Below are 17,274 nucleotides of genomic sequence, written 5' to 3'. Positions count from 1 at the left end.
TTATTTAAAATGCATCTGTGGGACATAGGAATTCGTTCATTTATTTTTTTCCAAAATATAGTCTGGCCCTCCACAAGGTCTGAGGGACAGTGGACTGGCTCCCTGCTTAAAAAGTTTGCTGACCCCTGCCAAAGAGCATGTAAGCCATTGAGAGAGAAAAAGTTACCCTGCCACTGCTTTAAGAACACGGTGGGGCTGTGCCTTGCGCCCCAGATGAGCTTCAGCGCTGACTGGTGGTGAATGAACTGAGAGGGATTTACTAAAATACCTGTTTCAATGGGATGATGTTTTTTGATCACTGCAGATGAAAGTCCCCATGAAGCGAAGTGGCAGGAACAGCGAGGACGACAGCATCCGGGAGGCCACCAGCTCCCAGCTCAGCAGCTCCAGGGACTGCCTCAGCGATGTGAGTACCACTGAGAAACGGGCGGCGCTGTGTTGTGGCAATTTCATAAATCTCGCTGAACAAACGTTGGCATCCAGAGGTCACTGTGTAATAACTTTCTCTCCCCCCGCCCCCCATGTCATGATTGAGTGTTATGGCATAAGTGGCTGAGCTCCCTTGCAAACACTATAATCATAGCGCAAATAGTATGATAAGTGAAAGATCAGAGGCAGGGAAAACAAAACGGAATTGTGCTTCCTGGGAGCAAAAGATGGCTCAAGAGGATTACTTTGAGGGGGGACGTTGGGGGGGGGCTGGGGTGTACATGAAATTGTTTGTGTGGTTTTTTGTACTGAAAAAAACAACCAACTGTTGTTCCAATTATTATGGGCTGCATGGGTGAGCTCACCTGTTTTGATGATTCCTCCTGCTCTGAATTGGGGGCTGGGGTAGATTGTGATTAGTGGGGCAGGGTTAGGGGGTGATTGGAAACGCTGCTTTTGAATGAAATGTTATGATAAACTCAATGCAAAACGACGTCTAAGTGTATAAACACACAAATGGGCTCTTTATTTTATTTTTACTTTTTTTAAATCACCAAGAAATCAGTGGAAGTGCTGGGATAATTTTATGTGAAGGCTTTTTTGTGTTAGCAATTAGCATTTTGCCTTCATTAAAACATGATTTTTTGCTAATTAGGACCTTCCCCCGTTAGGAGAGATTTAAATGACGAACAATAATCAAACACTGGCACGAGTCATGTCTGAAATATTAAATTTAACATTTCAATGGTGAGCCACGGTTACATCCCAGAGAGAGTGGGGTTTTCATGTTCCGTTCTATTAATGTGAAATATGCTTCATAACTAAAACCTGTCACAGGAAAAAGCAGCTCACACCAGCCAAATTCAATTGGACAGTTAATTTAGCTTTAAAATTGAAAACACTACCTCTGCTTCAGGATGCAAAAAAGGAAGGGGGAGGAAGCCTTTGATAAGCATAATGTATTTGCTATTAAGGCTTTCAGAGCTCATTCTCCTGAAGGAGGAGAAGAGGAAGGGAGAGAGGAGGGGGCAAAATGGCTCCCACAAATGTGTTTAAAAGCTGAAAGTATTTATTAAAAATGTCAGCAGAAAAGTGCTTTTGGCAGATTAAAGCGGGATTCAGCTTGACAGCTCTGACAGCAAAATGTGATGGTGTTGGTGTTATAGGGTGTGCGTGTGGAATTCACTCTACATGTTTTGAGCAGGAATGGGGTGCTATAAACATCCTGTGTAGTGTGGGAAGAAATAAGAGGGGTGGGGTGGGGAAATCCCATCCCTGTACCTCTGATCTGATTCCAGGGAAAATAAAACGTGTGAATCGGAAAGGAAAGTGAGCAGGGGGAAGGGGGAGGTGGATTTGGCATCTTTGTGGTAAATGATTTTGTTTATCCAGCATTGGTTTGGGTAATTGTTGATGCAGTTGTGTCCCCCCCCCCCCTTAAAACAACAATTGTTTCCTCTTCACCCACACTATGCATGCAGCAGCTACTGAATGGCTTCTCTCCCTCCCTCTTCCTCTGTCTCACCCACACCAAAAGGTGTATTTATTCCAACACCCTGTTTAGGAGGCCCACAGACAATAGCCCTATTCTGTTCCTCAGCAGTTGGTACTTGGGCATGTGCGAGATACAAATTTTAGAGGAAGCGTGGAGACCATACCACAAGGAAAGAACTGAACAAAGAGCCAGGGTGGTGTAGTGGCTGGAGTGTCCGACTAGGACCTGGGAGACCAGGGGTTTAAATCCCCACTTGGTCACAAAGCTCATGGGGTGACCTTGGGCCGGTCATAGTCTCTCAGCCTAACCTACATCACAGGGTTGTTTGGGGGATTAAATGAGGAGGGAGAGAACCATGCATTCCACCCTGAGCTCCTTAGAGGAGAAAGGTGGGATAGAAATGCAATAAATAAATGAATAAACTATTGCATGCATTTGGAGTGAAAAAGCCCACCAGAAAGCTGTGTCTTCAACTACCTCAGGGCCTGGTCTCTAGAGGTCCTGGGCTTGGTAGGGCTCCAGACTCTGGTGAACTGGAACACCGACTGGATTCCCCTTAATGTTCCAGCATGCTGCCTCTGATCTTGGATGTGCAGACGTGAATTATTATTATTATTATTATTATTATTATTATTATTATTATTATTATTATTATTATTATTACCCCACCCATCTGGCTGGGTTTCCCCAGCCAGTCTGGGTGGCTTCCAACAAAAGATTAAAAATACATTAAAACATCAGTTATTAAAAACTTCCCTAAACAGGGCTGCCTTCAGATGTCTTCTACACGTCAGATAGTTGTTTATTTCTTTGACATCTGATGGGAGGGTGTGCTTAATCCTATGTTAAAGCTACCTAAATGCACTCCCCCTCTCCACAAGTTGTTCTGTATGCACATACATGTGTGTACGTATGTGTGTGTACACACACACACACACACACACACACACACATCTGAAGAAGTGTGCATGCACATGAAAGCTCATACCAAGAACTAACTTAGTTGGTCTTTAAGGTGCTACTGGAATAAATTTTTTTATTTTGACTATGGCAGACCAACACGGCTACCTATCTGTAACACACACACACAGTTAGCAGATTTGCAAAGCTAAGCAGGGTACAGTATGGTTCCAAATTGGACCGTGTGCTGAGATTACTGCATTGCAGGGGTTTGGACTGGGTGACCCTTGGGGTCCCTTCCAACCCCACAATTCTATGATTCTATGAGGTAGGGTGAAGCAGCCGCCTCAGGTGGCGGAAGCGCAGGAGGCAGGGCCCCCCTGCTTCTGCCGCCACTGGAACATGCCCCTCTCAACAATTTCAGCGAGAGGGGGCATTCCAGTGGCAGCAGAAGTGATGAATCATGGCAACACAGCAGTTTGGCTGTCCCTCTGTCTACTCATATACATATGCTTGTGAGCAGGTGTGCCATCTGCTGGAGGGCTGGGGGACCGAGGGCCCCCCAAAATTTTCAAGGAGGGGGCTGAACCCCCTCAAAATTCCCTGGTGGCTGTGCATGCATGTTGCAGGACATGCTCGTATCACACACATAATTTCCCTGCTAACATACTGGCACTGTACTGCACAACATCCTTAGAAAAGGCAGATTTTTGCTGTCTGCTTCTGTGTGTCTCTTTCTCTCTCACAAACACACACACTCTCTCACTCCTGGGAATACCAATTTTACATTTTTAAGTAGCCTAGTCACCTTTAGTGTGCTCACCCTTCAAGGATTTTTTAAAAATATTCACTTTTTTCTTGATTCAGGCCACAAACGCCTATTGATTTATCTTGTTTTATGTTACAGGATTTACATACCACTTAATCACCAAAACATCGACGTGGCTCATGTAAAACAATATAAAACACACATTAAAAAGTACAGTATCAAGAAAAACCAGATGTTCAAAACAAGTTGGCCTAGAATAGGTAGAACTTGCCCTAAAACGTCCATTTCCGATCTCTTTCCTCCTTTTCAATAATTGGGTCCTAATTAATTTATTTTAGCACCATCTCTTAGGAAAAGCTCTGCTGGATCAGGCAAGAGGCCCATCTAGTCCTGAGTCCTTTTCTCACAGTGGTCAACTAGCTGCTTCTGCAAGTAGGACCCAAGTGTAACAGCACTTTCCCCACTTGTGATCCCAAGGATCTGTGGTTAGGGACCATGGACAGTTTTCTCCCCATGAATCTGTCTAAACCTTTTTTGGATCCATCCAGTTTGGTGGCCATCACTCTATCTTGTGGTAGTGAGTTCCATGTGCACTGTATGAATAAGTCCTTTCTTTTGTTTGCACAGAAAGGAATGTGGCCCCCCCAGACTGGAAGAGGTGCCTTGCTCCTCACTTAAAGAGTCTTGGGTAGCGGGGCTGAGAATGGTGTCTGCCTTAGACCTTGGACAGTTGTTGCTAGTCAGAGTCGACCAAAGATGGGGAACTGTTGGGCTGCAGCTTCCACCACCTCTGACCATTGTCCATCAGAGCATAAGAAGAGTCTGGTGCAGGGGTCTGCAACCTTTAAGACAAAAAGAGCCACTTGGACCCGTTTCCGAAGAAAAAACAACAACTGGGAGCCGCAAAACCATTGCGACTTTAAAAACAAATATATCTCCGGAGCCACGATCTGACAGCGGTCAGGAAGGTGACGTCGGGACGGTGCGTGACTAACACATGCACCGCCCCCATGCGATGTCACAGCCAGTACAGCGCCCGTCACAGTGGGGAGTGTCGGGGCGCACAATGCGCCTCCTCCCCTCGCTAGTATCCGCCCCGGAGTGGCAGCAAAGATGTAAAAGAGCCACATGCGGCTCTGGAGCCGCGGGTTGCAGACCCCTGGTCTGGTGGATCAAGCCAAAGGCTCATCCTGTTCTCACAGTGACCAACCAGATTATTAAAGGAAGCTTGCAAGCAAGTTCTGAGTTCAACAGCACTCTGTTTCCAGCAACTGGTATTCAGAAGCCAGAGCCGTAACTACAGGGAGGGGGGCACTAGCCAGGTTTTTTGCCCCGGTGAAGCCTCCAGATGCATTGCTGCCTCCAACAGGAGAGGTAGAACAGGATGAGGCTTTGGTCTGATTTAGCACTGCTCTTTCTTCTTTTGCCCTTCTGTTCTTGTCAGAAACTTGCCACACCTATGCAAAAATCCCTTTTTAGTCCCTATGACACGTGGTTAAAATATTATCCATTGTAACTATTGGTAGAACCACCAGCTACTTTTACGAAAACGTAAAACAACAACAAAAAATCCTCTTCCTCACAGTTAGGCACATGGTATTAAGAGAGAATTAAAAGACAGAATATTCCTGTGCTTTATTTTGATTGAAATTAAATAGAGGGCGGTTTGGGGTGGTCCCGGGAGGGAAAGAGGGTGTTCTGTTTTGCCTCCCACCCCTCCCTCCCTGCTCCTTGTTCCATAATTGTCCTAATCTTTCCTGATGTCCTGAACAGTGTAAAAAATCCACACAGAGCCGTACATAATGGCTTTTAAAAAAGGGTTTATCTTTTTCTTGACCCATCAGCTTAAGAACTGCCTGCGTTTTTTAATGGATTTTCTCCGTCACTAAATTGAATGGATCGTTCCTCATTATCATTTAAATAGGACCCTCATTCCCCACAAACACAGAACATTTGAATGTGGTGGTAGAGCTGCGTTAATTTGAAATGTATGGAAGATGGGGAAGGGGAGGGAAAGGAGGAGAAGGCAGCCGCTGAGTGTGGAATTGCTGGATGTAATTGTCATGGATTCTCAATTTTGTTGCCCCCAAGATGGGAAAATAGACTAATAATTGTCTCCCAGCCCTAGTAGAATAGTTGCCCTAGTTAGCTGAAGCTAACACTCTAATTGTCATGGGGGGCATCTAGATGAATGAGGATGTATGCAGGGCACAGCAAGGGCTAAATTGAGTGATATACTAAGGCAAAGAGCAAATTGGCAATTATGGACCCAGTCGAAAAGGTTGGCAGGTGTGCAGTGTTCTCATGAGCCCTGAGGGGGAAATTGGAAATATAAAATATCAACCATAAATACCAGCTGATTAGGAAATATGTTGCAAGAGGTGTTGGCCACTTTGGAAGGATGGATGGAGACATAGATAAGAGTGCTGGGTGTTTATTTAACGTTTTAAAAATAAAAAAATGTCAGAATTCACAGACTCCATTTTTGGCTCTTTTTCTTTCACTCATTCTAGCTCTCTTCCGTCAGGTTGGATGAAGTAACTTTTAAAAATGTTATTGGGGGTAAGGAGAAATCTACCTGGTGGCGAAGGAGTGGAAACCAGAAATTATAAGAAATCGTCCTCCACCTTTATGGCTCAGGTTTAAATTCTTATTTAACAATGATGCCTGGATATAGGACCTCTTAGGTTATAAGGGGTTTAGGAGGTGGAGAAGATAGAAGGCGAAATAATTGGGAAAGTGTGAATGGCTGGCTGGCAGGCTGCTTGTCTGTGAAAAAGAGAGAGTGATAGTGTGAGGGGCTCTGGACCCCCACCCCATATTTGGCTGTGGGCCTAACTCACTTTACAGAGCTCCTTACAGAGCAACAATTCCCAGAGTTCCTTAGGAAGAGGGATTGATTGTTAAATAACTATGAGAACTGCAGCTGTGAGGGTGTTAAAAAAGGTCAACAATTATGGTGGTTTCCTAAAAGCTCAATTTTTCAAATACGGCAACCCTATGTGAGGGGAATGGGCACCCCTTATCATACTACAACTCCCAGAATTCTTTAGGGGAAGCCATGACTGTTAAAGTGGCACAATAGTGCTTTAGGTGTATGGCATAGGTGTGGCCTGGGCTGGGTCTGAGCCTCAGAAGACTAGGCCTCACCCTACCTGAGCTTCTCCCTCCAGGGATCACTCACAATGCATTAGTAGTTTTCTTCTCCCTGACCATCCCCTCCACCCCATCATGTTTTTTTGTCTTTCTTTTCTTTTCTTTTTCATTTTTAAAAATCAGGCGTCATATACTTCCAAGCGCTTTAAATTCCCTTTCACTTTAGAGTGGCTGAGGAGAAAGGGTTGTATGTTTTGCCAAGGATAGCAACATTGCATGGCTTCTTTTGTTTGTTCATGCACATGAACTGAAGCAGAGAAATGACATTTCAAAGTTTCCTAAGTGTGAAGATGCTAACAGGGGCTGCCCCATCTCTTGTGGTTTCCAAGGTCAGGCCCTGAACTCTGAGCGGGGCTAAGTTTTTGATGCATTCCTGACGCTTGACATGTCAGCCGATATTCCTCTGGAAACATGGGAGAGGGATTGTGTCTGCATGGCCATGGGGAAAAGAAAAGCCCTTCTGTGTAGGGGATCTCATACTCCTAGCCGCACATCCTCAATTTAAAGCGGGTATGGTCTGGAGGGAAGACTTGCTGTGTATCTCCATTGCTTAGAAAGCTAAATTCCCAGAGCAGAGACCTGACTTGGGCTGGGTAGGCTGACAGGAAGTTTGAACTCTGTCACATATCAATGCAACAAGATCTTTAAAATGCATAAGCTACCTGCCACCCCTGGAGGGGAAAAAACACGGAATGAATTTTCCTAAATGGAATTTTGCAGAGGTAAGACTAAGAAAAAAGCATCTTCTCCATGGAGCTTGTAGCTTAAAGTTGGATGAGGGAAGAGAAGAGTAAAGAGGAAGAAGCTTAAAATGTATGATGTCCCCTCAACTATATTATTTCTGGCAGGGATAGCCAACATGGTGCCGTTCAGCTGTTGTAGACTACAGCTCCCATCTGCTCAGTGGTCACAGATGATGGGAGTTGTAGTCTACAGCATCTGGAAGGCACCTCATTGACCACCCTTCTTAGGCGCTTTGTCCGACATTTGGTGGAAAGGTAGGATACATAGTTAACAAGAAAATATAAAAGTAAAATAAGGGCCACTTCATTTATTTATGTTCCTAGGCATATACCTAGCGGGTGGGATGTGGTTTGTCATGTAGGGCACTCCGGGATTAGTGCAAATTGGCCATATTGCAAGTGAATTTTAGGAGGGTGCTTCAGATATAAACAGCCAGTTGTCAAGACTGGGGCAACTTTGTTGGATGCAACTCTCTGCTTCCTACGCAAGGTACTTGATTGAAAGCTGTGTCAACATTTTATTTGGGTATATTTCTTGATACCTAAGCACAGACTTGAATTTAGTGGAGCTTGCCTTTGCACACTAAATCACATTCCCTTTTGTTTTGCTTTTTTGTTTTCTCCCAGACACACAGTGCAAAAATACCTACATTGCATCTTATTATAAATGAAATAACTTGCCATAGCTGCTTGTAAAACATCAGCTTTGAAACCCCCGCAGTTCAGCTCTGCCTTTACTAGCAAGTTCTTTTCTCTCCCCCCCCGCCCCCTCCAAATTGCAAGCAGAGAAAGTTGTTGGTTGTAGATTCCCCCCCCCCCTTTAAGAAATTGAGGGGAGATCTTGTGGGTTGTTGTTGTTTTTTTTAAAAAAGACCAAAATTACAGACTGAAGGGATGTCTCAAGAGCCTTGGTAATAGGATAATGAAGCCTTTTAACTCTTAAGTCCTCAGTGGGTCAAATTCAGCCCGGGTTGGTAAAATTACCAAAAGGCATCTAATGGCTCGTCTACATGAAATGAACTGTTGGTTCCTTTATGGTGAGGTGTCTGCAGTTATGAAGGCGCCAGCACATTACACTTAATGGTAATTGGTACCTTCTCTACAGGAGGGAGGCCAGGAACCCTTTTGGTTAAAGAGGCTGAAGGAACATTTTGCACATTAACTGCTGATTCTCTGAATCCTGGCAGATTGCAAGTCACTCCTAGGTTTTAGGTTTTATAGGCACTGGGATGAATGAGTGACATGGTTCCTTTCAAGACCAGGGAGAGGAAAATATGCATTAGACAGAATATTATTCACCCGGGTTGTTTGGTTCCTCTCTAGAGTTGCTATGAGAGTGGTGTGGGGTCGGGTGGCGGGATTTAAGTTGAACAAGCAAAAAACCAAGGTTCTGGGAAAAAACTTGACACCTCTAGAAACAGATGAGTTTCAGAAGGAAACAGAATTAAATGTGGTTTAAAAAGTGGTTAAAAAACCTGGGGGTCAATTTGTCCTCCAAAAATTTGAATTTATTTAAGGACAATTATGAAAAATGTTGGTTTGAAGTTAAAAAGGATTTAGAAGCTTGGTCAAGACTGAAACTTTCCTTGTTGGGTAGAATTGCAGCGGTAAAAATGAATGTATTGCCAAAGATGTTGTTTTTGTTTCAAACCCTACAGATTGTGGACAGAGTGGAATGTTTTGGTAAATGGCAGAAGGATATTTCAAAGTTTGTTTGGCAGGGCAAAAAGCCCCGAATAAAATTTAAAATACTAACTGATGCAAAAGAAAGAGGGGGGTTTGCCCTGCCAGATTTAAGGTTATATTACGAAGCTGCAGCCTTCTGCTGGATGAAAGATTGGTTACTTTTAGAGAACACTGATGTCCTAGATCTGGAAGGGTTTAATAACTCTTTAGGATGGCATGCATATTTGTGGTACGACAAGGTAAAGACTCATAAAATGTTCAAAAACCATATTGTCAGAAAAGCAATATTTATGGTCTGGACGAAATACAAAGACTTATTAGAAGGTAAGACCCCGAGGTGGTTATCACCAGTGGAGGCCAAGGCCCGAAAAACCCCCAATATGGAGGCCGGCTGGCTGAAATATGGGGAAATAATAGAAAAAATTGGAGACAATTGGAGGTTACAGAGCTATGAAAAATTAAAGAATAAGGTGCAAGATTGGTTTCATTATGCTCAAATTCAAGAGATCTTTAAGTTGGATAAAAAATTAGGATTCCAGGTGGAAAAATCGAAACTAGAGACAGAACTGTTAGAACCGAAGACTAAGGTGCTTTCGAGAATGTATAACTTGCTGCTTAAATGGAACACTCAGGATGAGACAGTCAAATCAGCCATAATAAAATGGGCTCAAGACATTGGGTACAACATTATGTTTGAAGACTGGGAAAGGTTATGGACCACTGGTATGAAATTTACGGCATGTAATGCCTTGAAAGAAAATATTATGAAAATGATATACAGGTGGTACATGACCCCAGTCAAACTTGCTAAAATATATCATTTGTCTGATAATAAATGTTGGAAATGTAAGGAGGCTGAAGGGACATTCTTTCATCTCTGGTGGACCTGTCCAAAAGTGAAGGCCTTCTGGGAGATGATTTATAATGAGCTAAAAAAGGTGTTTAAATACACCTTTCCTAAGAAACCAGAGGCCTTCCTCCTGGGCATTGTCGGCCAGAAGGTGTTAAAGAAGGACAGAACTTTCTTCATGTATGCAACTACAGCAGCAAGAATTCTCATCGCAAAATCCTGGAAGACACAAGATTTACCCACACTGGAAGAGTGGCAGACGCAATTGATGGACTATATGGAACTGGCTGAAATGACTGGCAGAATCCGAGACTTGGGAGAAGAAACAATGGAGGAGGATTGGAAAAAAATTAAGGATTATTTACAAAAATTTTACAAGTTATATGAATGTTAAGAACTTGCATGATTTTGAAAATCTAGCTCCAGCAATAAGATTTGGTATATTGGAAATTAAGATATAACTATGAAAGGATTAAGGTTTAAAATAACATTGTATTTATTTTAGGGCAAAAGCAAATTGATAATAAGTATTTTGAACCCAAAAGAGAATTATTTGAAAGTACTAATAACACATGAAACAAGGTATTAATTTGCTGATAATTTTATTGTAAAGAAAGCAGGGTGAGGGAGACGTGGGGAAGTCCGATTGGATATGAAAAAATGTATTGGAAAGTTGGATTTCTTCTATTTTTTTTCTTTTTTCTTTTTCTGTTATTTCATGGTATATCTGACTTTATATCTGTATCTGGAAAAAAGCAATAAAAATATTTATAAAAAAAATATGAGAGTGGTGTGGGGCCTGATCATGAGAAAATGATTCCCATACTGCTTTGGTAACGCATGAATTGCCTGGGTAAATCTAAAGAATTAATCAGGTTCCCCTCCCCTAGTCTGTGGCCCCATCTGCACCATATACATTAAAAATACTATTATGCCACTTTAAACAGTAATGGCTTCCCCCAAAGAATTATGGGAACTTTAATTTGTTAAGAGTGCTGAGAGTTGTTAGGAGAGCTGCCCTCCCCCCATTCCCCTCACAAAGCTACAATTCCCAGAATGGTTTAACATCAGTTCTTCTTGCCAGGGAACTCTGGGAATTGTAGCTCTTTCAGGGGAATAGGGGTGCTTTGAGGGAAGCCATGACTGTTTAAAGTGATATGCTAGTGCTTTAAATGTATCATACTGTTGGGGCCTGTGTCACTTTCTCATGTGGTCACCAGAGGTCCGCTCTGTCTTGTATGCAACATTGATCTTCAGATCATTTATTTTTAAAAATGCTTTAAAATACATAGGTTGATCTAACTAACTCAGAGTAGCTCATTGAAATCGATTATTTCGAAGTAAGTTGGATGCAATCCCATGTTTAAATGAATACTTTATTGCAAATTATGCATTTTTTTAAAAAAAAATGACCTATGCACTGTGTTGGAATATTTGGGGAACTTTAGTCCAGGAATTGTGGATCAGGTCAGTTTGTTCTGGAATACACACAGATTGAATTCCTCAAGCGTCCCTTGGTAGTACTAATGGAAATAATTTTCCAGATCGTTTCTACCCAGCACATGCTTTTTCCTTTTGGATTGGCTTCAGTGTGGACTGCACTTTTTCTTTTTTTAAAAAAAGAACTTTCTGTAAAGCAAGCACACGTTTGTTTCAAAACTCGTCTGCGGCACTTGATGTGCAAGAAGAAGCATGTATGGGCTTTTCTGGAAGGAATGTTTGCTCTCAGTCAGTCCAACTGCTGGAAAAGGTTTTAAAGAGGTGGATCCACAAGAGTTCACCAGTTTTACTAGCTTTACACAGGCAATAACAAATCCTTTTCTAAAGGAAAGCATCCAGTGTTGAGTTCCAGGAAATGTTAATCTTAAACAGGGAAAATATATTCGTCTTCATAGGGAACGTTTACCTCTGAAAACTCCAAAGAAAAGTTGCATGTGTTGCAAAGTATTGTGCCAATTCTACCTTTTAAAGGGCTCTGCAGGCTGTGTTTAAAATCCCAGCAGGGAATTAGGAATGAAACAGCTGGATTTTGTCCTCCTCCGCTCCCCTCTTTTACTTAAACCTTGTAATTTCAGTCTTCTATGTATTTGCTCAGAAGTAATTTCAACTGATTTAAGAACCACAATAGCCAATGACCCATCTAGTTCAGCATCTGGTTCTTACAGTGGCCAATGGGAAGTCCCGTTCTGTCCCGTCCCCACACTATAGCCTGAAAATCAGAGCCATAATTGCCAGTACAGTTAACAAACTACAGTTCCCAGATTCTTTGGGGGAAGCTAAGAGTCGGACACGACTAAACAACAACAACAATGTGCTTTAAATGTAGGGTGTAGATTAGGAATGGGCAATAACTGTTTTTCAATATCGCAATATATTACCAGCTAAACATCGCATTGTATCAATATATCACAGTATTCCTTTGTCCTCTCCCACAAAAGATAGGGATAGGCACCAACTTGTATCTCTTTAAAAGATAGTCCATGTAGAATAAAGCTGTGCTTATTAATACGGTATGTCTTTATGAGTATTAACTCTGAATACCACTTCCTGGAAGCCGCAGTGGGGAGAGTGCTTTTGTTCTGAGGTCCTTCTTTCAGGCTTCCCAGAGGCATCTGAGTGACCACTGCTGGGCTTTGATGGGTTGCTGGCAGCAGGCTCTTCTTATGTTCTAGGGGTGTCTCATACATATTCAGTGTACATTTCAGTTTTGAGTGGCAGTCTAAAGAAGATTTAAGAACTTGGTTCAGCTTGCTGGCAACTTCATCTCCTTTTCTTAACCCCATCGACTAGTTGACTCCATCTGGTCATTCTTCTTCGCTGCATGACAGAAAAACCATGTCCATTTCGACAACATGAGTGAATATGACAAAATCAATAAAAACATTTTGGAACACTGCCATGTTGTAAAGTAGGTTTGGAAGGGAGGTGATGGGAATCTTGCGTTTTGACTAGACTTGTAAATAGCTGCATAATGGAACCTGTATTGGATATGTGTTAGCCTTGAGTGTTTGCTTTAATATCTTTTAAACAGGTCCAACCAGCAATAAACCAGGCTGACATGCTATTTCCTTTTACTCGCTCTCTGTCCTGTTAACCATTGATAGTTTTAAACTGAAGTGGCTGAAGTAAAGCGGAAATATTGCAAGGAACAAATCTTTAAAAGGGTTACAAATTCTGAATATTCAAAACTGTCAGCTTGGAAGACAAACCAAACCAGGTGTTGAACTCTTACCTAGGCTGTAGCACTTGGGACTGCGGGGGGTGGTGGTGACATCAAATATTCTACGTAAAATGGGAGGTTTCTAGCCTCGCTTTCTCTTTGGCATGCTAGTTTATATGTTAAAGATTTCCCTCTTTCCCCAGTGTGGCAGTATTCAACTATGCAATTATTCTAATTACACTTTAAAGTGGACCAGCCCAGACAATAGTAATCTCCAGGGATTTTCTTTTTCCTCCTGGTGTAGCAGCAGAGTACTCTCAGTATGAGCTTCAATAGCCCCACAATTGTGCCAGTGTTATTCCAGTTCCTTAGCTGGGTCCCTAAATCTGGATGCTGGACTTGAAAATAGTTTCCTTGGTTCTGTGCTGTAGTGGTTTGGAGTTACTCGTGCATAAACTGTCCCCTTTTGGAGCTTGGCTGCCTGGGTTAAACCGTCCTGACTGCACAGCCCATCTCAGCGTGGCTGCCTCAGTCGCTCGCAGAATCTGTCTGTGGGCGTCTCTTAAACCGTTGCCAGCATAAGAGTTGTTTGACTCCTAATCGTCTCCGCCTCTCATTGCGCGGGAGTCTCCTGCGCAAGGAGGGCGTGGGTAGTGGAGGACGAGGGCTCTCCTCACTGACTTCCAAGGAAGAATCCCGGAGCCCTTCCACCGCTTCTCCCATTTGCTCTCCTGGATCTTTGGTGTTACGCTGATTTCCTTCCCCCTCCATCAAGCTGCGTCTCCCCCTAGTGCTTGTACCTTCCCCTGCAGAATCGGAGAGCCTCTCCTTCGCCTGTTGCTCTGATGTCAGTTTCCTGGCATGTGGTTTATTCAAAAGGTGGTTGTTCCTCACCTGGGTAACAAACAAGGTGGTGTAGAGGTGAATTCTTACCACAATCCCCCTCCCCTTTTCTTTTTAAAAAGGTGATGTTAGGTTAATATTAAATTTCATAGAATTGTAGAATTGGAAGGCACCCTGATGATCATCTAGTCCAACCCCCTGCATTGCAGCTGTCCTATGTAGGGATTGGACCTGCACCCTTGGCATTATCAGCACCACACTCTAACCAACTGAGCTATCCAGTCATGTTACTTTCTACTGAAAAGCCCTAAAGCAATTTGCAAATAAAATATAATTCAGTCAAACCTCGGTTCTTGAACGGCTCCGTTTTCGAACCTTTCGGCTCCCGAATGCCGAAAACCCGGAAGTAAATGCTCCGGTTTTCGAACGTTTTTCAGAACCCGAACTTCCGACACAGCTTCCACTTGAGTGCAAGAAGCTCTTGCAACCAATTGGAAACCGTGGCTCAGTTGTCAAATGTTTCGGAAGTTGAACTGTCTTCCAGAACAGATTACGTTTGACAACCGAGGTTTGACTGTAATAAAATTACACACACAAAATAAAATCAGTTAGCAATAGAATAGAATATTGTTGGTATTGCATAAATGCACAGAAAAATAAATGATTGTGTCCAGTGTTTGTCCTACTCAGAGTTTTTTGTTGTTGGCATCTGTCTGTCTCAAAAGGATTGTGCCTCCTGGGGCAAAGTCAAACTGCTGGAGAATCACAGCGTCCACTGTGACTACAGAGACCAGTAACTCATAACTACTGCCTCCCACATTGTTTTTGCTGTGTTAATAGCTCCAGAATGACCTCTCTGGGGCACAAACCTGGGCAATGTGTATGCAGAACCTGGGCTGGCCATATGACAAGACCCCCCTCTCAGCCTCACTGATGTAGTCCAAAGGAAAGTAGAACAATGCATTTGACACCATCTTGGCTGCCGGAAAGAGACATACAAGAAGCCATCCAACTGTCTTAGGGACTCCACTTGAGATTTGTGTAGAGTTTACTCCTAAGCCTTTTCTTCTCCTGAAGATGTCCCACAAGGCAGTCCTAACTAACTTAGGTCTGTGAATTTTAATAGGGCTAGTGAGTAGGCCTTAATTGGATACAACTCATAAATGGGGTTGGTGCCAGATGGGTAGAAGCACCTTTAGCACAAGTTGTACAAGGATTGTAGTAACTGGAAACATGGAAAGGGTTACTATAGGGATTGGGCCTGAACTATAGAAGCGAGTAGGAGGTCCCAAATTAGATCTGTAGTCTATAGAATGCCCCCCCCAATCCAGTATCTGGTTTCACAAATGCGAATGATCTTGGGAGAGCGAGAATGCACGGTGCCTGGCTAGAATTAATTCAGTATAAGGCAACCCATTATATGCTAACCAGCTCCCCACAGTGATAGATTTTAAAGGAAGCAGCCTCCTGTTGAGTCAGTCCATCACTCTTTTCTATACCAGGGGTAGGGAACTGTGGCCTTCCAGATTTTGCTAGACTACAACTCCACACAACCTGGCCATTGGCCATGTTTACTGGGGCTGATGGGAGTTAAATGAAATTTGGAGGGCCATAGATACCCTACTACCTCACCTGCACTCATTGGCAACAGCTCTCCATGGATTCAGACAGGGGTCTATCTCAGTTATCTACCTGGGTATTGAACCTGGGACCATCTGAATGTAAAGCATATGCTCTACCACTGAGCCATGAACTTACATCTCCTATTGCCTAGGAAAGACCTGTAGCTGAGGCTTCATTGCTGTGAACTGTAGAAGATGATCGCTTGGCTAGATGAACCAATGACCTTACTATGTAGCAGTCTGCTTTATGAAGCTATGCATGTTCAAGGGCTATTGGGCCTGCTTCCTTGGCAAAACCTGAGTCTGTCTTCAAATGAGACCTGCATGTAAATTTGCATCTTTTTACAAGTGTGGGGTGATTGGCAGCAGCATTCCTGGATCTTGATAAGAGTTACCTAGGAAATGGCACTTTGCAATTGCATGGAGAGGGAAACTTGCAATTTTTCGTGACATTACGCATAACTCCCTTTGTTACTTACACTGATGTACCTTTTCTTTCCACAGAGTTCTGCTCAATCACTTTCAGGAAAAGGTTATTCGGTAAGTCACCTTATAGCTAATTATTCGATTTCACTTCTATCGCTGTTTGATTGTGGAAGATTACATTACCTGTTACATGTTCATCTACGCTGTGGGAATACAGAGCATGCAAAAGAGGCTTTGAGAAAAGCGCAGCCACATTGCTAAACCACCTCTCTCTGCATGAGAGAGTATTAAAACAGTTTGTTTTCTGAGCCTTTCCAGTTTTATTGTTCTGCTTTTCCATTCATGCAAACCATGTATCTACAAATCCAAAGATCACAGATTGCCTGCAGCATACCTTTGACTTTCTCAGTGTAAGGCCAAACCAGCCTTTTATTGTCCCATTTTGCCACGTTACATTTTATGTCCAGTTGAACATATGCACATACGTTTGACTGTAATGTTGGCTTCACCAGCTCATATGAATTCTCTCCAACTCCAAAAATGGAGAGGAAAGAATCAGTCAAATGTGATGGAGTTCCCTTGAATTTGTTTTTGCCTGAAAGTGCTTGTACAAAGATGTTTTCTTTCCTGAAAGTAACAGCACTTACAGCCTACAACCTGGACTTGTTATTTCTGAAACAGGCTTGCTTCAAAACTATTGGCTTATTTCAGACATAATACTATTTGATATTTGATTTTTTAAAAATATATTTTTATGAAAGATTTCTTGGTTTACAAAAGTATGCGCAATGTCTCTTTTTCAAGTTACATTTTCTACAGATCAGTTTCATTTGTTGAGACATTAGTGTTAAAGTAGGAAGAAAATGGGGAAAGATGTGGAGGGGGGCATGGTGAGTGGGGTGGGATCGGGTGGCAATTCTACTTAGTGTCTGTGTGGGGTTTGTGTAACCATCAATTGTGTGGGTCCTCTTTACTATTCGCTTGTATTCCTTTGGTAGTGAGAGAGGTTGGCGTTGGCCTAGGGTGTGGTTGTTTGTTTGTGATTGGCTGTGGTGAACTTTGTTTTCATGTGTGAGTGGGGTGGGTGTGTTTTTCTGGATCAGGTTAGCCAGATTGATTTACTAAACCATAGTTTAGTGTTAAGTGGACGAGTCTTGGGGTTGTGTACTCGCCCCTCTTGCAATCTAGTGTTCTT

At 42.8% G+C, this 17,274-nt stretch overlaps 1 protein-coding gene across 10 annotated transcripts in view; it reads left to right on the top strand.

Annotated features, from left to right (window-relative positions):
• The window catches only part of FBRSL1 (fibrosin like 1), a 791,959-nt gene that overhangs the window by 360,328 nt on the left and 414,357 nt on the right, over positions 1–17,274 (top strand). For all 10 annotated transcript variants that reach the window (XM_083476390.1, XM_083476383.1, XM_083476387.1 and 7 more), the window contains 2 exons: positions 305–406; positions 16,158–16,193. In XM_083476390.1, the coding sequence (XP_083332516.1) occupies positions 305–406; positions 16,158–16,193 (138 nt within the window). The remainder of the gene's footprint in view (positions 1–304; positions 407–16,157; positions 16,194–17,274) is intronic.

This window comes from Podarcis liolepis, assembly GCF_965112155.1.
Source record: "Podarcis liolepis genome assembly, chromosome: 15".
NCBI lineage: Eukaryota > Metazoa > Chordata > Lepidosauria > Squamata > Lacertidae > Podarcis > Podarcis liolepis.
The sequence above is the reverse complement of the archived record's forward strand: the minus strand, read 5'-3'. Positions and strand labels throughout refer to the sequence as shown.